This window comes from Zeus faber (genome assembly GCF_960531495.2).
Source record: "Zeus faber genome assembly, chromosome: 9".
NCBI lineage: Eukaryota > Metazoa > Chordata > Actinopteri > Zeiformes > Zeidae > Zeus > Zeus faber.
The window spans coordinates 28,417,846-28,445,523 of record NC_137197.1 but is presented as its reverse complement, the minus strand read 5'-3'; the positions used below and the strand labels follow the sequence as shown (position 1 = coordinate 28,445,523).

Genomic DNA, 27,678 nt, shown 5'->3' with positions numbered 1-27,678 from the left:
TTCTTTCTGACTTTCTTTCTGACTTTCTTTCTGACTTTCGTTTTCTTAAGTTGTCACAAAAGAAAGTGAAAGCAGGAGATCTGCGTAAACCACGCTCTGTCGTTGCGAGCATCCACCACCAGATGGCGCCACAGGCGAATTTTTCCATCTGGAAACCGGCCACGACGTTGAGATGGAGCCAGATGTTCAACTATCACCCGTTGAGCGTCTCCTACAAATCACCTTGTTTGTTTGGTTGTTTGTTTGACGCACTTTTCACTGGAAAAATGAAAAGGGAAATGCTCAAAGGGCAAAAAACAGTCCTCAAACTGTATTTCTGGATATTAAACTTTTACTCTATTACACCCATATTGCTTTATACTGCTATTGCGGAGCCATAGGTTTGTAATTGTGCTTTTAATTACTTTCAGCCATAATGTATGTCTTACTCTCACCTAACTATGAACAAAAGAAATGAAGAAACATCATGTAATGTAACTTTATTTGTCTATAGTTTATTAATAGTTTTCACACTGTTTTCATGCCAACACAAGTTCAAGTTCAAGAGATTATTTGTCACATACATACGGTGAAATGTCATGACACCCACAAGTGTAGTCAACTATTAAAAAATGACTATTAAAAATTAAGACTATTAAAAAATGGACAGTAGTTTAACAGAAAGTGAAAACAGGGGAAAAGTGAGTTTTTGAAGTTTATTGCAAATGCTTCAGAAATTGTCAGTGGTTTTTTTTGTGGTCTTATATCATACTAACCAATATTCAAACATCAGTTATCAGTTATCAGTTATATCAAAGCCCTGTTCTCTGGATCAAAACTCTTCTTTTACATGGTGACAGGGGGAACACGCCGCTATGGGAACAGCAACAGGAGGCAGGGACTAGTGCTGCATGGTAAGAGTTTTGGAAACAGTAAACGTCCCAAATTAACAGGGTCCCTACGTTCCCCACACCCCGCATTTAGAGTGAGCTGTGATGTCATCAGCCCTCCATTCAGAGTAAGCGGTGATGTCATCAACCCTCCGTTTGGAACACCCCGTGATGTCATCAACCCTCCATGCAGAATGTTTATTTAGGCTGCTGGCAACACCAGACACTTACTCTTATGCTTAATTTGCTTAAGTAATTAATTAATGAATTTACTAGATAATTAACATGTTAATTGGTTGGTAAATTAATAAATTTGTTTATTTATTTATTTGTTTGTGTATATATATATATATATATATATGTTTATTTATTTATTTTAATTTAAATAATTATAATTAAAAGAAGAAGAAGAAGAAGAAGAAATATGTTTTAGCTTGAGTTCGCTGTGCTGCTCCTTCCACAGTTTTCAATCCACATAGTGGTAAACCACCTGGAGAAATTGCGGAGGCGTCCAGTCCAAATCTAAATTGAGGCATCTAGTTGTCATGGAAACACATGTACACACGTTAGGGGAATTCCCCCACATAGCCCCGGCCCCCTCCCCCGGTAGCTGCGGCAACCCGAAGGTATAATCGTGACGTCACAATGCATAGTGCTTGAGGGAGCCGCAGTCGGTTTTCGCCAAGAAAGAAGGCGCACACATACGCACGCACGTGCGTACGTACACACGCCCACACACACACACACACACACAAACACGCACACACACACAGGGCCAGCACACTTTTATAATTTCATCAGGAATTGTTTGTTTCTTATATATATTATTTTTGTATATATTTTTTTAAGTTTCATAATATATTTTTCCAGGGCCATGTCTCGCTCGGCCAGCCCCTCTCTCAGTGCGGGGGCAACGGGCCCAGAGGCTCTGTCTCTCCTCCAGCAGCGGCTCCTCGACGCTGAGCAAGAGGCAGAGGCTCTGATCCGGGAGACAAGCTCCCTGGGAGTGTCCAGACACCGCATCTTGCAGCTCCAAGAGGGAGCAGACTCCCGGCGACAACAACCCATGAGCCCCCATACAATCCATGAGGCCCTTCAGGGGCCAGAGAGCGAGGGCTTCCTGCTGCGTCAGTGTGACTCCCTGGTGAGCCGGGTGTGCCGCCTGGAGAGTCTGCTGCAGACCCTCAAGCTCATCGCCCTCCGCATGGAGACTGAGAAAGAGCTGGATCCCTCTCACACAGGTAGTGGCCACTTAATTTAAATTCCCAACCTGCAATGCCAATCTTTTATTGTCATCAAAAAACACTCCCTGCTAACTCCATAAACACCCTTTTCTTTGAATACATTTGTGACCACCAACAACCCCTTCCTAATCACGTTTCATCAACTAAACAACAAATCATCATCATTGCTTCTCCAAGAGGGGATACTCTCCACAAGTGGGACATATAAAGAAAATTGCAAAAGATTGACAAAATAACACACAAAAAAACCACAAATCATATTTAAAACAATAGCCATCACCCATGGCCACTTCCTGTAACAGCTATTGCAATAAAAGGAGGTACAATGAATATCTAAGTGAATGGAAGCTGACCCGACTTCTAAACCGATATCAAATTAAACATAACACCTTTCTTCAAAAATGTAACCACGATTACTTAATTTCTACATAATAAAAAGATGGAAAAAGGCAAACGTGCAAATGTTCAGGAACCTTCTGTATCATTCACCGTTACTGTTAAAAACATGATCACCAATGCCCAGACTTCAGCATCAGTCGAATATAATCCCAGAGTTGTACTATTTATTCTGAGGTCCCCCCCTGCCCTCCAAACAATCAGGCTGCAGAGGCTGTTCTGTGGAGTTACCAACCAGGGGCTCCTCTTAAGAGTGGTCCAACAATGTCCAAATCAAGACATTCACAGTTCATTTCAACCAACAAGGAGAGGGCACGGAAAAAAAAGCCTCTCTCAATGTATGAATGTACCTATTTCCACTGTCAGAAGCATCACCAGAAAATGTAATTTAAATGGAACAGCTTCAAGTCTGGATGGATTTAACTGGCCAGTCACAGGACAACAATACAATGTCCTTCAGCCAACTAAGACCTCTATTGCAGAGTTGCCAGAAAGCGAGTGTTCCCTACCACCCCAGCACAAAATGAAGTGTCTGAAGTGTGCTAAAATTAATTGTGAAAGGCCTGAAGCCCTCTGTAACCTTCTTCTTTGGACTGTATGAAACCAAAAATAAACAACCCAAGAGGGTATTATTTGGAGGAAAAAGGGTCGAGCATTTGTAGAAAACAACACCTTGCCACCTGTCGCTCGTAGGGGACGGCTCCTGATGCCTTGGGGTTGCACAGGAAAGAAGGGAGAACGCATGATTCCGATGTGGAGGGATTCCAGAGGCTAATGTATGAGAGCCAGTCAAGACACTGAAGCTGAAGGGACGTTGTTGTACCCCGGCAAAACGTTGACCCAAAGCAAACCTCAAAACTCAACCATGAAGCACCTGCTGACTGTTGGTCAGCTTGCATTCACTTCGATATTCAATGTAACCTGCCTTTTAGATGTTGCGGTCCCCAAAACCTTTGCTTTCCGTCGTCATGGGGGAAACGTAGCGCCGAACATAAACAAAACTAGTAGAGGTACTGCAACTCTCAGTCTCGATTTGTGCAGCCCATCTCAAGGAGGAGCTGGTGGCCTTGCAGAAGGAGAGTGAGGAGGAGCAGCAGGCCTCCAGGAGGGAGGTGATGAGGCTAAGGGAGCAGCTACGCCATGTCTGCAAGGAGAGGAAGGAGGCTTGCCTGGAGGTGCAGCGGCTGGGGGACGCGCTGGAGGAGGCCGCCACTGCAAAGGTTACTAGCACACTGTTGCCAGTGCTGGGATTTTGGGTTGAAGAGGTTTTCCCTCAAATGCTCCATCGCTTGTGTTGTCTGAAGAGGGAGGAAAGGACTGGGAATAATGCGAAAGCGCTCATTTTGCTGGATTTCTTCTTTGAAAAAAAAAACATGCAACAGGCGCATTGGCTGGCCTGGTGAAATTAGTGTTAACTGCCCCCCCACAAATAATTAAATAAACAATAGTGATTTGTTTAATAGCCTTTGAAGAGTAATACTAAATGGCTGAAATTTGGAAAAAATGTGACCTTTGAGATTAATTTGATAGAGTTGTAAATTCTTTATCCTCGGGCGTGAAATTGAAGAAGCGGAGAAATTAGTGTCTGACCCCCAAAGTAGCCATCACTCGTATGACTAGACTCGTCATATATGCAGGGCCGCCCGTAAGGGTGGAAAAAGGGGAAAGCATTCTGGGGCCCACCCGCTAGGGTGTCCATATAAAAATCATGTCCATATAAAAGCAAGATTAAAAAGCAGGTTTGGGGGAGGGCCCATTCCACGGCCGGCAGCGGCTATGGGCAGAGGTGGGCTCAATCAAAGAAGTCTAGAATGGGCCTGGCCCATTCACTGGACGTTTTCAGGGGCACAGCCAGTTCTGTGGGCCGGCCTGGTCATACGAGTCCAGTGAAGCGGCTCCATGGAGGTGCGATTATCAAGTAATTAGGCGCACCATTCTTTTCCCAAGAAATGCAAGTTTATTAGTCTATTAAAGCTAATTCAATCTCATATTGTGACCGGGATAACACCATAATGTCGAATTTTCCATTTTAATACACTAAGCTCTGCTGGATTATAGCTAATATACAGTTACAGTATAAAAGATATCCAACTATAAAGGAAGGTCTGTCTGTCTGTCTGTCTGTCTGTCCTTCGATTATCTCGGGAACCGTTTAGCCTATCTACTTCCCACTTGGCAGGTGTATTGCTGAAGACATGGACGTGCAGTGTCCTATTTGGTGTAAATTGGACACGAGACGCGTAATATTATTAATCAACGTGTGACCACTCAGCTCTGTGCAACAGCGGGGGGGGGGGCTTCAGGGATCTGCCACTGAGTCACGAAGAGTGTCTTTCCCCGGTGTATGTAACCCACAGTTTCATCTTCCATTGTGGAAAGTGTACAGTAGTGTACGTGATATCAGAGTTATGCCTGAACATAGCCTTGCTAAGTGGGAGCGGATGTGCGAGGAAGTCTTACATTTTGAACGGCCGTGCACTAGTAAAGATAATATACAAAGCTTGAAAATAAACAATCTTGTTTTCCTTTGAGATCAGAAGAATATCCAGCTGGCATTAACAAAATACACTATGTCTTCATTCTTGATACAATAGCTTATTCCAGAGATTTCAGTCAGGTACCTCTGATGCTCTCCACTCATATAATGTAATATAAAAAAAAGCATTTAAAGAAATATCTCATCTTCCCAGATTTTCTCACCCCATTGGTAGATTGTTTGGAGTTAAACATTTATTTTCGGCTGTTGTCCCCAGATGGACATTAGTATGGCTGCCGAGGAGCTGAAGAGTGTCACAGTGCAGATGACAGGAAAACTGGTGGAGGTGAGTGACCTCTTGTAACCTGACCTTTTTAAATTGATTCGCCTCCGTTTCACTTTGGTGTTTCATTTATTTATTTGCTTTTTCCCGTCAGATGCAACAACAAGTGAACCAGGAAACATCGCGTTCCACGGAGGCTGAGAGATCCCGCATCGAGCTTCTCCGACGCATCGAGGAGATGGAGAAGGAAGGGGTGAGAGGGGACAGACAACAGGTAAAAACTATATGAAGGATGGTTTTCAGCATTTCTGTACAGGCAATTGGCATAAAAATAGCTTAACAAGTTTAAAATGGTATAATGATTCAGATATAAATAATGATAATAAGATGAATAAAAAGACAAATAAATGAAATACAATTAAATTAAATTAAAATAGTCAAATATACAGAAATAGCCAAAAATACAAAACAGAAATAGCCAAATATATAAGAAAATACAGAAAAGTACGAATCTATGCACAGCATAAATTATTGGTAAAGGTATATATGGTATAAATTATTACTATGTACGGTACTTACAATGTAGTAAGTACTTATAGTAATAAGTTATACCTTATATACCTATACCAACTTACTACATAGTAAGTACATAGTAATAAGTTATACCTCATACCAACTTACTACAGTACATAGTAAGTACATACTAATGAGTTACAATATTCCTTATATACCTATAACAATATAATAACAAATAATATTTGTTATTATTATTGTTATTATAGCTTCAGGCAGCAAATCACACGATCCAGGTTAGTCGCGTTAGACACAAATGAATGTTTTCTGAGTTCCCGTGGAATGCAGCAGTACTTCCAACCAACACGAGTTACAATTTTCCGAGTTCCCATGGAACGCAGCATCGGCTTCCTCTCGTCTCGACCCGACGCAGATCCTGCAAAGCATCCAATACACATCAATGGAGTCTAGATCACAACGCACTGGGCACCTAGCCCCATGTGAACCGAGCCACACACTCTGCACATATTTCAGTGCATATATGTATGACAGCATGTATATGTATGTGACAAATAATCTCTTGAACTTGGACTTGAACTCGAACATATACACTACTCACAAAAAGTTAGGGATATTTGGCTTTCTGGTAAAATTTATGGAAAATGTAAAAAGTTCACGCTACAGTGATATTATATCATGAAAGTAGAGCATTCAAGTAGAAGCATGCAATGGTGATTTCCTCATCTCAAACAATGTATTGAAACAAAAGCCAACAACAGTGGTGTGTTTACCACAACAAAAAATGTCAATGTCTCAATAACTTGTCATGTGCCCTTGAGCATCAATTACAGCTTGACAACGACGTCTCATGCTGTTCACAAGTCGACTTATTGTCTGCTGAGGCCTGGCCCCCCACTCTTCTTGAAGGGCGGCCCTCAGGTCATTGAGGTTCTGGGGTACAGAGTTACGAGCCTCTACACGGCGACTCAGCTCATCCCATAGGTTTTCTATGGGATTCAGGTCTGGAGAAAGTGCAGGCCACTCCATTTGAGGTACCCCAGTCTCCAGCAGCCGTTCCCTAATGATGCAACCTCGATGAGCTGGAGCATTGTCGTCCATGAAGCTGAAATGAGGCCTGTGTTGTTCATGCAGGGGCACAATGACTGGATGAATGATGTTATTCAGGTAGTATGGGCTTGTCACTGTACCATTCACAAAGTGTAGGGCAGTTCTGTATTGACTAGACACACCTGCCCACACTGTAACACCACCACCACCAAAGAATCGTCTGGTGACAACAGTTGCTGATGCATAGCGCTCTCCTTGATGTGTCCAACATCGTTGGCGGCCATCATTTCTGCTCAACATGAATCGACTTTCATCAGAGAACAGCACTGAGGCCACTGGTCCCTCGTCCAGCGTAAATGCTCAATGGCCCGTGCAAGACAATGATGCCTGTGCCTGGTGGTGTGGTCAGGTACCCTTGCAGGTCGTCTAGCAGCCGTTCAGCGGTTGCTGTGTGCCAGACCCTTTCAACCAGAAAAATGCTAGGAGAAAAATATTAATAATCCGAATGAAATCAATCGGCTTCCAGCCCACAGTGCAGGACCCTAATAACTATGTACTAAAACAATATGGACTTAGACTTGTTAGTTTTTGGGACATTGTGGCAGTTTCTCCTACCATGTCCCACCCAAGTGACGTTTTCAAGACCCTCCGGAACAGAGACACAGAAGACGGTGGGTTGTAAAAAACAGGTTTTAACCTGTTTCAAAGAGCAACAGGTATGCAGCCACTCAGATATGCAGCCACTCTGATCCCAATCACCCAGATCAATGTCAAATGTGGCTGCTTAACCAGACCATCCCCACACCACAGACATATAATCTTTCATTTTCCTCTGTGTCAAAGCAGAGGGAACAAAATGAAGCAGCTTTTCTTCAATTTCTTAAGGCTCTTTGTACCCGATTTCCCGATTGGGAGTGTTCTTTGATGCCCCACCCAAAACCCTTATGACCCCCACCCCCAGCCCCACACCCACCCCCCCCTCTCATCACCCCAACTCCAGCTCCAGGCCCAGCCGGGGGACTGCCAGACCTGTGCTGACCTGCGCTATGAGGCCCAGGCGGTCAAGCGGAGGGTCCAGGAAGAGCAGGAGAGGGCCAACCGTCTGCAGGATCACTGCCAGGAACTCACTCACAGCGCTGGTGAGCAATTATTATCCCCCCCCCAGAAAACTAACGATAAAGATCAGAGGAACTTTTGATAAATATACTATTTGTTCTCAATTGTCTCCTGCAGACACAAAGGACTCCCTGGTGTCTGAGATGAAAACTGAACTCGAAGTGAGTGTTTACACTAAGAGTTAGAAATGGAGACAACAGGAGACGAGAAAAAACATCTTTTAGTTGATTTTCATCCATCATTAATGCCATTGTGCATTCGTTGTGTGGATGTTATACATGTCTTTTTTTACCTCTCGTGTCTCCCACCTCTCAGAGCATGCGGCTGTCCCTCCAGAAGCGAGACGTGGAGAATAATAAGCTGCAGAGAGAGGCTGCCGACAAAATACAGGTCCATGGCCTTGGCTGCTCGTCGGGAATACGTTTTTTGTTCTTGCCTTTTTCAATCAATATCCGCAGGTTTCCTTAGTTATGGGAAAACATGGGTGTCGGAAATTACAAATCAAAGCAAAGTTATTGGAGTGATGCACAGAAAAAAAAAAGAAAAAAAAAAAAGCAATTTTAACAAGCTAGAAAATCTTTTTTTTTCTTTTGTGATAAACTGGCATGGAATTAGGAGTGAAATAGGGATTTTACTCTTTCTGTCTGATAAGATATTTATTTAATAAGGAATTAAGATAATATTTTGAGGAATGTCTATTGGATAAGTAATAAGATAATTTATATCATAATAATGTTTTTTAGTTAAAGAATAATTCTAATTTTCTTTGTTTTGTTTTTTTGTTTTGTTTTTTTACCTGTGCTGTCATGATGCTGGGCATACAACACAATAGTATTTGTATGCCATTGCATTCAGGACAGAGTCTGCAAGTGGAGTTCAAGTTCTAGACCTGCAATGCAACTCTTTATTAATTCTTTAATCATCAAGAGCTGCTGCAATAACTCTGCCCTGTGGATGTCCTGTAGAGTGACAAGAGCACAGTTTCTGGTTATGGAGAGCCACCACCAACCCCCCTCTTTGGAGAACTATTTATCATGTTTGCGTCTATAAACAACTGATCACTACTCCAAGAGGGGGAGAATCACCACAGTGAGACAAATAAACATAGAAACAAACAACATTGACACAAAAACAGAATGTTGGATGACAACATGTATTGAAAAACCGTTAAGTCCAGGAAAACTGGAACTACAACTGGTCACGTGGCCTCTTCCTGTCATTATTATGGTAGTAAATGAGGGAGGAAAGGAGAGGAATGCAACCAGGAGGGTGCTGGGGTGCACTTGAAGCAGGTGTGGTGTGTGTGTGTGTGTGTGTGTGTGTGTGTGTGTGTGTGTGTGTGTGTGTGTGTGTGTGTGTGCGTGTGTGTGTGTGTGTGTGTGTGTGTGTGTGTGTGAAATGTCCACCAGTAAGTGTACATGACTTATCCCCATTGGTACTGGTGGGGAGGTCAGTAATATGTCGCGGCGCCTCCAAGCAGCGGAAGGGGCCCCGAAACCCCCCTGAACTCCGCAGCCCCGTGGACACCCTACGGCCGCAGGAAAGCCCCGGGTACCCTGCCCTGCGGGCCACAGAAGTCCCCCGGGCCCCCAGAGAAGCCAGAGGGCCGTGGAGCAACGCCCACACCCAGCCCCGAGGAGCATGACCCAGTCCCAGGGAACACAAGGAGACCCCGCACCCCAGAAGCGCACACATACAACCAACCCCCCGGGTGCAGGCACAAGACGCAGCCACCGACACAGAACCCGGGCCATGGGCACAAGGCACGGACCACGGGCCCGGATCCCGGCCTCACTGCGACAGACCAACACCCCGCCCGAGCCGCCCGCCCCACGGGTGAGCTGGCAGGACCCCCATGCCCACCCACGCCCCGCACAAGGTGGAGGCCCGCCCCACCGCAGTCGACCAGACGCCCCGCCCGGCGTGAGTGCCAAGTGCGGCCCGCCCCACCGCAGTCGTCCAGACGCCCCGCCCGGCGTGAGTGCCAAGTGCCCATACACATAGCAAGGTGTGCCCAGCGCGGGGCACCTCGATGTTACACCCCATTTCACCCCGCCTCATTTTCTTTTTTTACACAGACTTTTTGCGATGTTACTTGCTTTTGGAAACATTGTAAAATGGGAATGTCTATTGGACAAAACAACATCATGGAATATATATTTTTTCAAAATCAGAATCAGAATCATCTTTATTGCCAAGTAAGTTTACACGTTCAAGGAATTTGTCTTGGTGTTCGGTGCATACAGGAAACATAAATGTAAAATAGAACAATAGTAAAAAAAATCTGTAAAATATATAACAATATGCTAAATAAGGCTGTTTTTTTATATATAGAGCTGTACAGTTTGTGCAGGAATGTGCAAATGTTCAGAGAATGAGGTATAACAGTATAACAGTATGTGCAATGTGCACAGATAATAGTCCCAAATAATGAAGAATGTTCATTAAAGTAACGCATTGACATATCAATTCAATTCAGGGTGTACAGTCTGAGTAGTGCCTATGGGTCCGTTACAGTGGGGGGTCCCAGGCCTTGTTGATGAGCCAGTTGCAGATGAAAAGAAACTGTTCTTGTGGTGAGAGGTTTTGGCCTTGTCGGACCGCAGCCTCCTGCCAGAGGGAAGTGTTACAAACAGTTTGTGTCCGGAAGGGGGGGTCAGCCACAATCTTACCTGCACACCTCAGGGTCCTGGAGGCGTACAGGTCCTGGAGAGATGGCAGGACCTCTACGCCAATCACCTTCAGCCAATCACCTTCTCAGCAGAGCGAATGACAGAGCAGTCTGCCCTTGTCTTTGGTGGTTCCAGCAGTGTACCAGATGGTGATGGAGGAGGTGAGAATAGACTCAATGATGGAGCTGTAAAAGTGCACCATCATCGTCTCTGGCGGGTTGAACTTCCTCAGCTGCCGCAGGAAGTATATCCTTTGCTGGGCTTTCTTGATGATGGAGCTGATGTTCAGCTCCCACTTGAGGTCCTGGGGAATGATGGTTCCAGGAAGTGGCAGGACTCTGTTTTCCCAGCTTCAAGTGCTGCGTCCTGTCAGACAAGAAGTCTGTGATCCACCTGCAGGTGGAGTCAGGCCCACTAAGCTGGGAGAGCATGTCCTGCAGAAGAGCCGGGATGATGAATCCACAAATGGGATCCTGGCGTAGGTTCCTGAGGAGTCCAGGTGCTGGAGGATGAAGTGGAGGACCAAGTTTACAGCATCATCTACAGACCTGTTGGCTCTGTAGGCGAACTGCAGGGGGTTCAGGAGAGGGTCTGTGATGGATTTGAGATGGGACTTTCAAAGCGACATTAGAAGTTGTTGAGATCGTTTGCCAGGCGTGAGTTGTTCGTGGAGTGAGGCGTTTTTGGTTTGAGGTTAGTGATTTGTCTGAACCCTTTCCAGACAGAGGCAGAGTCATTGGCTGAGAACTGGTGTTGGAGTCTCTTTGAGTACAGTCGTTTAGCATCTCGCACCTCTTTACTAAACCTGTACTTAGCTACTTTAAACATGTCTCTGTCCCCACTCATAAACGCCTCTTCCTTCTCTGACCTGAGCTGTCTGAGTTTAGCTGTGAACCAGGGCTTGGTGCGTGATGGTACACAACTCTCCTCACACAAGCTGATGTATGATGTCACAGCCTCTGTGTACTCATCCAGACTGTTGGTAGCAGTCCTGGAAACGTCCCAGTCGGTGCAGTCCAAGCATGCCTGAAGATCCTCCACAGCTTCGCTGGTCCACTTCTTTGATGTCCTAACCACGGGTTTACACAGCTTTAATTTCTGCCTGTATGCAGGAATCAGGTGGACCATGACGCGTTCCACCTAATTTGGTTTCATGCAAAATTCTCTCACCCTGTTATTTCCCTTTATTTACTTTTCTTTGTTAATATAGATTTATTTGCCGTGTTGAAATAATATGCATTTGAAAATGTTTTCAAAATTCCACTTGTTCATTTTGAGATTTTATCTCTTCACAATTCATCACAGTCACCCAAAAACCGACTTAATAAGTTACTAAATAAAGATGCTAATAGCCGATGTATAACGCTCATATATATTCCTGAACAAACTCATAATTGTCATTATCATCATTGAGAATTCTGAAATTGTTTCTGAAAAGTTAGATTTCAGTGCTATAATCGAGAGCAAATATAATAGTTACAACTTCTGTCTGATCATTCGCCTGATGGTTGTTCCTGCACAGACCTCAAACGACCAACTGGAGGACCAGTGTTCCCAGCTGAACTCTGCCCTGTACTCCCTGAAGATGGAGAAAGCAAAGCAACAGTCAGAGCACGAGGTTTTTACACATGCACGCGTGCGCGCGCGCACACACACACACACACACACACACACACACACACACACACACACACACACACACACACACACACTCAGACACACACATGCACACACACACCCACACACACACATGTCTGTGTAGTCGGAAGAAATTATCGTCAACATTTTCTCAAATTGATATTTGTTTTGTTGATATAGTGACGATAACTGAGGGAATCAATGAGGGAATCAACAATGACGTCAAATCTCAGATCACAGATCTCCTCCATAAGAGACACACGCACACGCACACTCACGCACGCACACACACACACACACACGCACACACATACACACAAACACACACACACACACACACATACACACACACACACACACACACACACACACACACACACACACACACACACACACACGCACTCAGACGCACACACACACACACACGCACGGGCGCACACTTGTGACTGTACTGTGTCTCTATGCCCCGTGTCTCTCCCAGGAGGAGAGGAGCCGTGTGTTCATACACATGCAGAAGCAAGATTCGCAGGTGGAGGCGGACCGGTGTAAGGTCCAAGCCGAGCTCCAGGCAGCGCTGTCGGACAAAGCCAGGCTGCAGCTGGAACTGTGAGAGGTTTAAATGTTGTGCTGAACAGCTCAATCCGTCCACATAACCAAATGTTATATTGTACCACCACCTATATCAACAAATTAAACGATCGTCATATTTTTGCCAAGATATTCCCGAGTAGAGTAGAGTAGAGGTAGAGGTAGAGGTTGAGTAGAGTAGAGTAGAGTAGAGTAGAGTAAAGTAGAGTACATTACAGTACCGTACAGTACAGTACAGTACAGTGAAGGTAGTATAGAGTACACTAGAGGTAAAGTAGAGGTAGAGGTAAAGTACACACCCCTGTCCCTCTCTTACGGAGGAAATCTGTGATCTGAGATTTGAGGTCATTGTGGATTCCCTGTTCAATTCCCTTTGCTATCATCACTATATTGACGTAACAAAATGTTGACGAATAACATTTCTTCCGACTACCTCATAGGAGTGGACTGGAATCCACACACACCTCCCAAGAAGCCCCCATATTGAAAATCACATTGATCGGCAGATGGTCATCACTGACACCTTCAGAATATCTCAGCTATGGTTGTGAGGTGCTGAGTACCCTCAGTCCTCCGCTTCCATCCTTCAGTTCACTTCGCAACCACCTCCCACAATGTGTTAGGAGTGAAGATTTGACTCAGCCCTAAACTCCCCTTCAGGGAGAAGCTGCAGGCCTCCCACAGTCAGCCCCTGCTGAGCTCCGTCACCACCGAAGCTCCCCAGAGGGAGCGTGTGGAGCGCACAGTGGAGTCGGCGTGGAGAGGCAGGAAGGGCTTGAAGAGCGAGGTACCACTGCACCCTGAGCAAATAGAACACTGTCACTGCTTGGCAGGGATACACCAATCATCTTTAAAAGACTTCTTAAACACTAGCAAAGGACCGCATGACATATTTAAATACTTTTTGTTTCCTGCAACAGTCATTTGTTCAATTTGTACTTAACTTGGTAACTGCAGGCACACAGGCCTTCACTGAGCGTCTACTCTCAATTTTTGAATGAAAAACAAGCTCCGTGAGTTTTGATTCAGTAAATGGGCGAGGGAGAGAGTTAGTGAGTCTTCAACTCGCAAACTGAAAATAACTGATGATTGAATTAATGTGGAAAAAAGGCCAATGCATTTGGCATAATTCATGTGACTGATTTACATTTTGCAATCCGGCAAATCAATAATTGTAACAGAATTAAATGATTCCACTCACAACTCATCAAACCTTGTTCATTGTTCACAGGAAGTCCTCCCTCATCCATGCTATCACCAACTGAATCAAACAAACGAAGACTCAGGATATTAAACAAAATGTCTTACGAGTGACTGGTCAAGAACCAAGTCTCAGAAAAGAGCCAAACTTCTCATCACTGGATCACATATCTTTGGATTTTGGCACACACTATAGGAGCAGAGACTTCCTAATATTCTCACAAGAGTACAGGACTAGTCTGGGACTAGTCTGTTTTTTTCTTTCTTGACATAGATTTTTTTTCTTTTCAATGTGAGCCAAGAAATTATCAAAAGGATTTACAGGATACGGCACCATCTACAGCACTGTTTGACTATGGCGTTCATTCAAAACAAAAAGAGATTTCAAAACTATATTGATAGTGAAGAAACATTGAACCACCCCCCAGTTTATACCTTGGTTGTTTTTTATTTCCATTCATGTATTTTATTCTTTTTTTTTCAACTGTTGTCGTCTGGCCGCAGATGGACATAACTATGATCGCCGAGGAGCTCATGAAAGGAAGACGGATGGAGGTGAGTGAACAAAGATGGCCTTGATCCTGCCAACTGCTGACTCAACACATCATGGAACACTACGGTCCATGCACTGTCTTGTCCGTTTACTTTGATGTTTCATGTATTTATTTCCCGTGTGGAGTCGGCGTCCCCCGAGGAGGTTGAGAGATCCCACAGCGAGCTCCTCCGGCGCGTTGAGGAGATGCAGAGGATGGTGGACGAAGAGCGGGGACAGGTACGGACTGTAAAAACACACACACACACACACGCATGCACACACACACACGCACGCACACGCGCACACAGCATAAACCTACAGCTCAGAGACTCCATCAGAATGTTCAACCCACTTACTCTTTCTTTCTTTGGGACTTCTTTGGGCTAATACCGACACTGCGCTGTAAATACTGATTCTGAATCCTAAAATGATGCTTAGCTTGCAGAGTTAGTTCTGCCAGACAACTTGACGGCGCCACATACTTCCATACCCTTATGGGCCGTTCTTATATTATTAAGCAGCCGGCTCCTCTTGCCCTACCTGCTTCGCTGCCTGCTTCGCTGCCTGCTTTGCTGCCTTGCTCCACCTCCCCTGGGCTCTACTTTTCTATCCTATGTTATGATTCGTACGGTGTCCCTGAGAGCTCAACCCACTGCAACTCAAGAAAACACATGCAAATAGATAAAACACAAATGCAAAACCCACAACATAACTGCAACTTAAGCAAACACACACAAATAAACCAAACATAAACGAATTAAGAAAACATCTTCACCAATATGACAGCACAAGCGCAGCATTTATGAAACGCGCTGCAAATCCAGACGTGTTGAATGAACTGCATCGCTAAACGATTTGCAAGTACGAAAGACACAACCAAATTAACGGAAAACACAACCACATAAACAGGAAACACAAACGCCAAACCACATTAGGGAAGTGGCCACACCCTTACGGAAGTGAACCACCGCCGTGAAGGAACTGAACTGAATCTCTTCCTGAAATTATCTGTTTATCAGTCAGTCCAGTTGAGCTCTCAGTCAGTTGCGAGCGAACGTGATTCGGAATCACGTTCGTTCACACTCACTCAGGGAGTGAGTGAATCCCTGCGAACGAATCAATAATTCGGTGAGTCACTGATTCGTTCGACACGTCTGGATTTGCAGTGCGCTTTCTAAATGCTGCAGATATTAGATGAATGAAGATATATTTTTTTAATTTTCTTGTGTTTTCTCTATTTGCATGTGTTTCTTAAGTTGCAGTGCGTTGAGCTCTCAGGGCCACCGTAGATTAGTGCTCACCACTCCTATATTTCTAGCTCACTCTGACTTAGATCACTTTAAGGTCAATCTATGCACTGTCTGTCAGACCTTTAATTATTTATTATTTACGAGATCTCATGACCTCATGATTCTCTCGAGATCTCGCAAATTTTACTCTAAAAATCCTGGCGAAAAAGTCCTTCAGCGACTTCTTCTTCTGAGTTCTCAGTTAAGTGCTTAGTGCACACAATGATTCTAAACACCACTGTGGGGGACTCTACACACAGCTACAGGTGCATGGAGAGAGACTGAGACTTTAGAGCAGTGGGCTGCTATTAAAGGTTTAAACAAAAAGGGTTGCTGTCCAAAACAGGGTCCATTTGGGTCACGATCTGGTCCGCAGGGTCTTGTCTACTACACCACATGTTCCCCCTCACTGCAAGACAATCAACACATGTGAAACCTCCCTGTTGGGTAGGGCCAATCAGCGCCAATGGGACGGATTAGGCTGAGCCGGTACAGCTGCGCCGACGCGGGACGAAGCCAGCGCTGTCCTCTGCCGACCGTGGCTTAACCACACCCCTCGTCTGCCACAGCCACCCTTTCCTGTATTGACGTCTGTCTCCTCCTATTTTGCGACTAGTTGAACACGGTTGTGACCAAGTTGGATGGAGAGAGGAACATCTTGGAGAGCCAACTCAGAGAGGCTAAGGTACGATCGACCCCAATCGAAGTTTTGTGCGATGTGTGGAGTCCTTTATTGACATTAGCCAGTGTCTGACTGTTGCACTGCGCCTCTGATCGACAGAACGACGCAGAGTATCTGTGCTTGGCCTTGCACAGGCAGCAGGAGGAGAACAGGAGGCTCATGGGAAAGATGGACTCTCTCGGGCAGCAACAGGTGGGTGAGAGATCGCGCAGTAATTGTTCCAATAATAACAATTGTGATTCTCTGCCGTAGTTAACTTTTGTTTTTGGTGGTGATTATCTTTTTTTGCCATCTAGGTTTTTCAAATTATTACATATATGGCTGTGGATGTGTGCTGTTGTGTTCTCTATTTCTATCGACCCTTCTCCTGTGTTGGTGATGCGCCAGTACGTGTGTCTGTATATTAAATAGAATGGACAGCCATGTGTGGATCAGACGCTGAAGGAACTAACAGACAGCAAGAACAAGCTCGCCTATGAGAAAGGCAAACTGCTGGTACATCACACACACACGCACACACACTCACATGCACACGCACATGCACACGCACGCACACACACACACACACACACACACACACACACACACACACACACACACACACGTCTTAATATTTCCTTTTTCTGTAATTTAGTTAAGAGTTACCATCCTCAGTCTTTTTGTTTGGATTTTCCCTCAGACAAAAGTGGATGAACTCCAGGAGGAGATGAAGACGTTAAGGCAGACGAGAGCAACGAGTTCCTCCCCAAATGAAACTGACAAGGTTAGAGATGACTGTGTTGACGTTTGATATGCCCCCCCCCCCCCCCCCCCCCAGGAAGGAGGGGGGGGGGGGGGGGCAGTAGGAACTTGCATGTTGGCTTCAATATATTTTTAGAGTTCACTCCCTTCATCCAAGATATGCCTTTGGCTGGCTAAACATGAAAATGCTGAAAAAACAACTTGTCAACTTGTCACAACTGGAGACATCTTGACTATCCTATTAGCAACTGCCTCGACTGTCACAAACCATACGCATGCTTGTCAATGTGATCGTGAACATGGGAGTAATTACATCTGGCATCTATGTTTTGCAAGCAAGCGTTTAGGGGTAATTTCATTTTGATTAAATGCCTTCCTCAAAGAGGGCTTCATGTTGCTCATCGCGACGCCGTTCTCCATAAAGTTTAGCTTAGATAATGTGCTCAGTAGCTCAGCCGGTTTCTCAGCGTTTCTCATTGGACATCGGTGCCAAATTGAGGCCAACTGAGCCGTCATGCCCTGTGTTGTAGCCCTGCGCTCCAGATCCCTGGAGGACAGCGTCTGGACCCGTGAAGATTGCCAGCAATACGACCCTGGAGAACATCCTGGCCTCCAGCTCTAAACTCCAGCTCGACACCGAGTCCCTACAGCAGGAGCTGGCCATGCTCAGGAAACAAAAGTCAGTGGGCAGGATTGGTTTGTGTGTGGTTGAATGTGCTGGTCTGCTTTCTTTTTTTCGACTTATAAGAATCTTGATTCCCTTAAAGCGCAATAGCACCCCCTGTCTCCGCAGGATAGTTTATACTGGGAGTTTCCAGAAACAAATGAAACATCAGTAGTCTTTCAAACATAACCATATAAATGAATATCCACTAGGCCAACTCAGAGAGTTGGATAGGCATCACATTTTGACACATCATCCACCCTAAAATTCTCCACACAGAAGCATGTATCACCACGATGGGGCTACACTGTTAGAATCCTCGGTCACTCCCATGTCCAGCATGGTTTTAACATCTGCCTGAACCACTTGTCTTTTGTGCTCAGGCGAGCGAAAGGGGCGTGAATGTACAGTCACCCGTGGGGATGTTTCTATGTGATGGTGTATGAGCGTGGTGTGCCAAACTGCTGGCAACCTCTGCTCTCGACCAGTGAGAGGTAGGGTCATCACTAGCGTGTGCTGATCAGACTTTGGGATCATTGCTCCCAACTTATCTCTCTTAATTAAAGTTCGGTCACCAGAGGGGGCGCCCCGGTAGCTCACCAGGTAGCGTGCACCATATACAAGGCTCAGTTCTATGTTTCGATTCCCACACGTGGTCATTTACTGCCTGTCATCCCCTCTCTGTCCCCTTTCTTCCCCCACTATCACTGTCAAAGAAAGCATGAAAATGCCCCAAAAATATCTTAAAAAAAAAAAAAAAGTTGGTTATAGGAGGTTGAGGTGATATATTGACACGCCTTATATCTCCATACACTCCAACCCCAACCCCAATGCGACAGGCCAGGAGAGGAAAAGAAGGAGGGGTTATGTCATTCGGGTGGGCTGTTTGGGGGAAGTTACTGTGGAAACGGTCTGTTTGTGTTCTCCGTGTTATGGCTGAGTATATAACAACTGGGATTTATTGAGGGGAACAAGAGGGTAAGAGGCAAGCATGGAAAGCATCCGTCAGGCAGGTAGGTCAGGCAAGAGGGGAAGGTTGGGCAGGTAGACAGGGCAGGTAGGTCAGGCAGGACAGGCAGGCAGGTGGATAGGCAAGCAGGATACCGGAGAGTTGTAAAAGGGATAAACACTGGGAATGACTGACTACAAATAATACAGAGCGGCCGGGAGTGACACTAATGTGATAGTTCTAACAACGATCTGACGATGAGTGGATGGGAAGCCTGGGTTGAGGTGAGTAGGCAGGGCAGACGAGGTGAATGATGTCTTCAGGAGAGAGCCGGGGAATGCAGCCACGCCCACCACACATACACACACACAGACACAGATAAGTGAGGGAGAGGGAGAGCGATAGATTGGCTGCAGGCTAGGTGGAAGAGGAGGCGGAAGTGGAGGGTGCAGATGGCCAGATAACATCGCTTCCAGGCTGTGGCTGGATGGGGCAGTGGCAATGGACCCAGTCAATGCTGTTGCAAGGGAGGATGGTGCTTATCTGCACACTTAGTTTCACCACCTCTTCTGCTGATCGGTCTCCGGATGGAGCCCGACTGCATTGAGTGTCCAGGAGCTGTTGTGGCCGGAGGCAAAGGTTATTCCTCCCTCCCGCCCACTCCGAACCAACAAATTGGTTCTGATATAGCTGAATTGCCTGGAAAAGCTCAAACAAGCCTAAATTAAATCTTGCTAATTTGAACGGAAATGAAATTTTCAATCTCTGTCGGGCTCTCTAGGGGGCGTGGCCAAAGAGCACATCTGAGCCTGAGCTATCACAACCCAGCCTCTCAAATAGCCTGATTGTCCCGTTTTCAGATGCAGAGCAATCAACAGAGTGTAGGGATTGGTTTTATGGGAATATTATAACTCAAGGGGGTGTAGTTTTGGTCAAGTTCATGCAGAAAATGTTGTGGTAAGCCCCTTTAAATATAAATGTGACATGAGTGCATCCGTGTTTTTCCTTGTGACTGCTGCCACACTTTGACTCCTGCCCTGTTTGCAGGGTGCAGTCTCAGCGAGAGATGGAAGAACAACGGACACAAGCGGAGACACTCCAGGAACTCCTGACATCCACTCAATCCAAGAATGAAAAAGCTGTAAACGCAATATCATTTTTTATATATGTAAAAAAAAACACACTCATGTTTATACAGAACATAAGACCTGTGTTGTCTGCATTCTGTATCCATTTATTTTAGGGCTGTCAAATGTTTCATTTTTAAAATTACGATTACAAAGTAATTTCTGTGGCCTACGGCGAAAAATCTCACTTTTAAGTTAATGCTTCATGACAAATATGCTTTTGCTGTGTTTAATGATCGACGTAGATGTATTCAGACGACAAGGATATTGTGTATAGTATTCCCCAAATCCAGTTTAAATAGAGACCCAGGAGAAGAAAAACAAACCATTGCACATTAATTTTGATTCACTCTGATTGCTGGCAGGTTTGGCTTTCAGAAGATAACACAAAGAATTTGAATTTCCTTGCACACAGGGTGCACATTACTGAAGTGTTGAGATTTTAGCTTTGACAGCCCTAAATTACACTGTTTGAAAATATCGCTCATCCCCGTGTTTCACCTGGGTACTAATCCAAATAATTTAAAAGAACTATTAATGCAATTTCTTCTCCTGTTAACTTCTGTTTCTAACCATGTGGTGATTCCAACCCTCCAGGTGAAGTCTCTGCGAAAGAATCTGGAAACGGCCAAGATGGATAAGAAGCGCCTTGAACGGAGTCTGGAGCAGGCCATGTTGTCCAACAGCACTCTGCAGACCAAGTTGGAGCAGAACACATTGTCCAACAACGCACTGCAGAACAAAGTGGAGAAGGCCAACTCGTCCAACGAGGCGCTGCAGACTAAGTTGGAGAAGGCCAACTCATCCAACGAGACTCTGCAGACGAAATTGGAGAAGGTCTCCTCGACCAACAACACGCTGCAGACCAAGCTAGAGAAGGTGGCGTCATCCAGCAACACGGTGCAGTCCTCGTTGGAGCAGATCGCAAATGAGCACCAGGCGACAATCTCACAACGGTACCCCACATGTCCATTTCAGTCTAGGGTATCACTGCAGGAATGGGTCTACATGCATGCGTGTGTGTGTGTGTGTGTGTGTGTGTGTGTGTGTGTGTGTGTGTGTGTGTGTGTGTGTGTGTGTGTGTGTGTGTGTGTGTGTGTGTGTGTGTGTGTGTGTGTGTGTGTGTGTGTGTGTTCAGAGAGGAGGAGCTACGGCAGGCGAAGACAAAGATTTGCCATCTGACTGAAGACCTGGAATTTCTCAAGCATCACGTTGACAGAGACAATGAATTGTCCAGGGTGGTCTTACAAAAAGAAGTCTCTGAGGTACACACACAATTCAACCTGTAAATTCTTTAGAGACTTGCACAGTAAGGTCTTAAAATCAATTTGCTTGTAGTCTCTTTGCTGGGAAATGTCAAGAGATACCCAGGTAAATTCCAATCTCTATCTGCTCTGCTTTTTTGTTCGCCTGATGCATGATTTTCAACACAGTGTCATTTCCTTGTGTAACAATAATTTTGTTTTTGTTTTTATCTCCCTCTCTCTCTTAGCTGAAGAAGTCTCTTGAGGATTCATCAACCAAGTCACGGAACCTCTCCAAATCCAACTGGGAGCTGCAGCAGCGTGTAGCCGAGCTGGAGGAACATGAGTCAAAGCAGAGAATTCATATCAGAGACCAGGAGATTCAAATGAGTAGGACCACGCTCAGCCACTCCCAGAAATTGAAGGTACTCTAAGTGTCACTTGAAGTAACACAATATTATTTGAAGGATAATGTGCAGCAAGCCAGGTCAGGATCGCAAAAAAATATATATATATAAATCCCAACAGGGGGATCAGGTCTTGTATCACTCTGAAGGGAGTTATTTGCGATAACGGCTGGCTGCACGCTATTACACGTCTTCTTACTAAATAAAAACACATTGAGATGGAATATTGATTTAAAATGATTTTATAACGAGCCTAGTTTGAGCTTCCGCTAAGAAAAATAGTCCACAACAACGTAGCTAACACTGCGTGAAGCGAGTGATGTGAATCCAGGTGGAAAAGTGGTTGCTCATGACAACGGTCATGATTATTGTATAGCCGCCATTATTCTGAAATAATTGACCGCTGATTGCCGATTAATCAGAAGGGAGTACTCCACACAGCCGAGTAATAATTTATACTATAAGTTAACACATTTAATAATTTATTGTATAAAAACCCCTTGCCTCAAAATAAATAGCAATTGCAGGTGTGACAGATATATGTAGTTCAGTAGAAGTGCAAAGGAACTGGAAATGTAAATATACATTTACAAATGGATCTTTTGTGGATTCCTAATACTAACCTCTGTGATATCATTATTTGACCTGTTGCATCATTGCCACAGGCTGTGGAAACACAGATGAAGAATCTGGCGGTTTTGAAGAATGAGTATCAAAAGAAGAACAACGAGCAGGTGCGCCCACCCCAACCCCCACGGGTGTTTTCACACGTCTCTCGAACTGAACCGCTGAACTGACGTTCTGAATTCCCTTGTCGTTCGGGTCAGACTCAGCTAATAGAGCGGTTCCGCAACGAGAGCCAGGCTCTGCAGAGGGAGCTGGAGCGTCTGACCTCCATCCATGAGGGGGCGCTGGGCGCCGAGAGGGAGCTGCTGAGCAACCTGCACGACAAGTGTCAGGTGAAATATTATACACGAGCGTAAAAGGAGTTTATTCAAGCAATGTACAATTTTATATACAAGGAAATTGTCATGGTGAGGATCGGTCGCCACCTTTAGCCTTACGAGAAAAGCTTAACCGTCGGAAAATAAATAAATAAAACAAAAATTTCCACAAAAAACAAAAAATACAGAACAGAAATAGCGAAATATATAACAATACACAAAATGCCAGTCTATGTGCAGCTTACATTATTGTTATAGGTATACTCACTACACTGCGTAAACCCTAAAACCTTTCATCGATCACAAAAAGCATGCAGCCCAGAGTAAAAATCTAATTTGAAAAGGTAATGCCATATTAATAATCAAATTATAAAAAATTGTAAGGCTGTCTGCTTTTTTTTTACTATGCTGTCAGCCGGCTGGACATACAGCAGAAGATATTTGTATGCCATCGCAACCTAACCATGTTTTTATCAACTAAACAACTAATCATGATTTGCTTCTCCAGGGGGGCAATAATCACTACAAGTGAAACAAACAACAACAAGGGACAATTAAATCAACAAAGAAATTAAACTACAAGAGTAATTACCACATGTGGCCTCTTCCTGTAGCATCTATAGCAATAACAAAGACGAATAGAAAACATAATCAGGAGGTTGTTTAAGGATGTATGTGTCTGCTTACAATTGATATACATTTAAATGGGTTTAATAGGTAAAAGAAGTTTAAGAAGAAAGAAGAAATATATCATAATTTCTATATCATCAATTTGGAGCTCTCTCCGTGTAATTACATTTGCTTATGCAATACTCCAGTTTACATGAAACAGTTGCCTAATATGCAATTTGTAGCCTAAATCTATTGCATGTAGGCCTAAATGTGAGTTGAAACACATAACGTTTGTGGTGCTGGGTCCACAATAATAAGTTATACATCAGGTTTAGGTCCAACGTATCATCCAACACTTAGTATGCGAGTAAAAATATCGATGGACATACTGCGTCGCCATAGAGCAGGTTATAGCAGGTTGTTATAACCCATCCTCCACCATCACTTAGACCTTCTAAACTCTGAGCGGCGAATTCGCAAAAGGATTGTGCAGATTTTGCGGCCACTAAACCCGTAAAAATAACAGAAAAAGCAATCGTCTAATTCACATAGCACCCGCAAATGCAAATGCAAATGAACCTCTTCGCAAAAAACATCCAATTCACAAACACCGCCGTTAATTGCCACATGCAGTTAGAGTGAAATTATTACTGTCTGTAGAAAGCTGGTGGCAACTGCATGGAGACCAAAAAAATAAATATAAAATGACAACAGTGCACAATCGTCTTCAGAGAGCTGGTGTAATTGTAGCGCATTTATAAGGGATGTCATGCCCAGACTCCTGTGATATGTAAATAATATTTTGACATTATTATTGTAATTATTATTACTGTCACAGCAGCTTAGGTAGCCTGGTTTTCAAAACATACTCCAAAATTAACTTGTTGAAACTTTGAAGAATTTATTGTACAAAAAGCCATTACAAACGTTGACAAAAACAGTTCTGAAATTCCTATTAAACTCAAAAGATATCGAAAAAACAACCAAAGGTAATAGGAAATAGCGATAAAGTTGTCAAAATTGGCACTGAACCACAGATGACATCATCTCCATAGGACCATGGACAGCTCCACAGATCGCGGCCTTTTGGGTGCAGCAGCCAGGAACTTGGAAGAGCAAAATACATGAAATTAACAGTTATAATTTCTACATTTCTGTTTTAATTCAGATTCACTGAGAACTAGAATTTCTCAAGTACATTTATTTTTATATATAGGCATTTTATTAATGTAATAAATGTGTGTGAAGAGTAAGTTTCAAGTTTTAATATAGATTTACTGATACTATTTAAATGTTTTATAGTCACTGCACATTAACCTAAAAATACTAAGTTAAACCCGGGGTCCCCCGACGTTTTTGTGAATACGCCCCTTGGTACGCTTGTATGCTACATGGTAATACGCCACGTGGGGCATTTATCGGGCCTGTGCTACCTGCAGGGGCTGGAGGAGAACATCAGGAAACTGCAGGAGCGGAAGGACGAGGCCTACAAGACCCTCCGCGACTCTCGGACAGAGACGCTTCAGGTCAGTGAGACTGTCTTCCCTACTCGAGCCTATTCCTTGTTTTAACTCCCGTTACTTGTTGACCTCCAAAGGGCCCAAAAAACTGACACAAGTACCACCTCTTTCACTTCTCTAGATCTCCACGAATCTGGAGGATGCAAACAAGTGGTTCAAGTCCAGGTTTGAGATCCCAAAGGAGAGGGGCATGGTTCCAGGGAGAGAGGCCTCGGACGAATGGGGCCCGTCCCCGGAAGACAGCACAGACTCATTGTCTCCTGGGGATTATCACTCAAAGGTCCGTACCTAAAACTGGCCCTCTCTCAGCCGGCGTTATTAGGATTCAGAGACATCAGGGGCTTAGCCAAAGCAGGCCCTAGCTATTTTGTTGCTCTAGGCGAACTGTTGACAGGGGGGGCTTAAGGTGATGAGTGTCCCCATCAACCATTACATACGATGCCTGTTTTGTTCCATAAGGAAACAGAGTTAAATAAAATAATCCACACACTGTCTTGGCGTGCCCCATCGCTGGTGCGGTGGGCACAGTTGGTACTGTCAGAGGGAGCGATCGGGCTGCACTGGCGGCCGCCTATGTCGCCTTTAGGAAGAGCCGGCCCTGCAGAGCTATTTTAGATCGGGTGCTATTAATATAACATTCGGGGCTGAAGCCCCAGATGGCGACCCTTAACGATGCCACTGCTCTCAGCCACTGATGGTCTGAGTGGTCTAGTGTCGCGTGTTTTGTCGGCTTTCTCTACATGTGCCAAAAACAATTTCCTCATACCTCAGCCGAAGTCCAGTGAGAAGTAAAACTTGAGAAACGGTTTGAAATGAAATTGCCACCGAATGAGTCTTATCACGGAATGGCCAGCTAATGAAAGCACGGCCGAAGCCAAAGGCCTTTCCAGCCAGCTGGTGGAACACATTCATTAGCTTGGCTCGGAATGGTTTGTGCATTCGTTTATGAGGACCTCCTCCCTCTGCCACGTAGACCTGGATACCAAGACTTACCAGGACCTTCATTATCTAATCAAATATTGAAGCTCGGCGGAGGGGCTGTTTAGAAAATAAGTATTAGCTCTAAGATCACTATGGCTAAATGTTTGTCCCTGGTGAGGTTTCTTTGCAGCCGTGTGATGGGCTTGCAGGGGGGTGGGCACTTGGCAGACCGGTGCTGCTCCCAGTCCAAGGCATCTGGCTGAGATTTTAAAGTAGGGTCCTGTTCGGAATGCCTAATGAGTCTTACTGGACTAGAGTGGAGGGAGGGAAATTAAAGGGAGGGAGGGCAAGGGACAATTGCTGGAAATGCTGAAAATTCTAATAATGTGAGAGAAAAATATATCTTGTCAGATTCCTCCTTTGGAAATGTTATTTAATTGTTATGAAGCCTGACATTTGGAAATTGTTTCATAATAGCTTTATTATGGAAAAAAATACATTTAAAAAAATGCTGCAGTATTTTTGTAAAAATGACATATGAAATATTTTTATAAGTGTATATGAATAATATATTTTATTATTATATATAATTCTATCAGAATAATTATAATTGTTGTAAATAAATGTGTATAAATGTTTTCATATGCTTTTTCAAAATACAGATTGTAAATTCAATTATTATATAAATATAAATAATATAATAATGAATACATATTAATAATATAGTTATTCATCTTTCATAGTCTTCCAATGGACTTAAATGAAAAAACAATTTGGATTTATTAGTCTTTTTCATTGTTACTTTAGTTATGTTACTTACTTATGATTATCTTTCTTTTTTCAACTGATCTGAGTGAAAAATAGACATTTCTGTGTCAGGGATGTGTTATATCAGCACTGGTCTGAATGTGGATGGGGCTTTCCTTAGCTTTGAGATAGCTGTAGGTTCTCATTTTTCAAGCCAGGCCTTAAGATGTTGATTCCCATCAATTAGAACTGTTCACAGCACAACCTCACTGAACGCTTTACTAGTGAGAAACTTAGCACTCTGCTGCAGCATCTCACTGTGCTTAGATGCAGTCCAACGGGGCAGGGTTAAAAAAAAAAACAACCTTGTTCTGGCTAGTTTTGGAAAAGGGTCCAAAGTAGAGCAAATGCTGGGTGCATTGTGGAATATGCCGAGAAGACCACGCAGTCAGTTATATTCACCCAGACCCATGAATGCATGATTTTTTGAAAATTTACCCGTTCTATACATTTACGCTGCCCACGAAACACTCTATTTCTTGTCTGTGATCGCAGGATTTGCGCAACAGGAAGTGTGAGTGGGAGAGAGGGAACACCGACATCCAGCGAGAGACCACGCGAGAGCTGGCCAACACGTTCAGCATGACGGCCACCCCGAACCGGCACAGGAAAACATACAGTACGACACGTGGGCACAAGAGCACAGGCAGGCACTGAAGAAAAGAACAAACTAACTAACCGACTAAATAAGTGAAAACGTCACACAGTGATTCCACGCTTTTATTCAAAACCACTGAAGAAACGGACGGACAGGAGACTGGCGGCCATCTGTGAACTAGCAGCTGGGGCAGCTGGGGGGCGCCCTTTCAAGGCTCGGTTCCGCATCTGGACACTGAATCGGCCGGGTTTGAATGCCGGCGTGAGGAGGGGGAAGGAACATGCACTCATCAAAACCAAACCATACAACCATAGCATCTGACTGTCCAATTGTACGAATACTCTCATTTTTGTATTTTCAACCAGTAGATTCTTTGTACAAAAGTAAACACATTTTATAAATCTTACAATAGCACTGTGTACAAAGGTCTCCATCTTCCTTCCTCTGATGCAAGGTGTCTCATTATGTACAGCATGTTGTTGACTTTGTTGGCAGGTTGGATGGGACAGTGAAGTTATGACCTCACACTACGGATTCTCTCATTTGTTTATCTTTTCAGTTCACAGGGACAGGCA

General features: G+C 44.3%; 1 protein-coding gene across 1 annotated transcript; it reads left to right on the top strand.

Annotated features, from left to right (window-relative positions):
• Positions 1–1,743: 1,743 nt before the first annotated feature.
• On the top strand, positions 1,744–27,162 carry ccdc150 (coiled-coil domain containing 150; the record flags this gene model as incomplete). The annotated part of the gene is made up of 24 exons (XM_080006756.1): positions 1,744–2,110; positions 3,551–3,729; positions 5,263–5,331; positions 5,423–5,542; positions 7,850–7,988; positions 8,083–8,126; positions 8,281–8,355; positions 12,160–12,255; positions 12,757–12,881; positions 13,524–13,650; positions 14,568–14,618; positions 14,743–14,835; positions 16,504–16,572; positions 16,669–16,761; positions 16,981–17,064; positions 17,841–17,989; positions 19,971–20,064; positions 20,648–20,989; positions 21,543–21,719; positions 22,367–22,435; positions 22,529–22,660; positions 24,697–24,783; positions 24,899–25,057; positions 27,001–27,162. 24 exons carry the CDS (start codon positions 1,744–1,746, stop codon positions 27,160–27,162), a joined length of 3,102 nt encoding a protein of 1,033 aa, XP_079862882.1.
• Between the last annotated feature and the right edge of the window lie 516 nt (positions 27,163–27,678).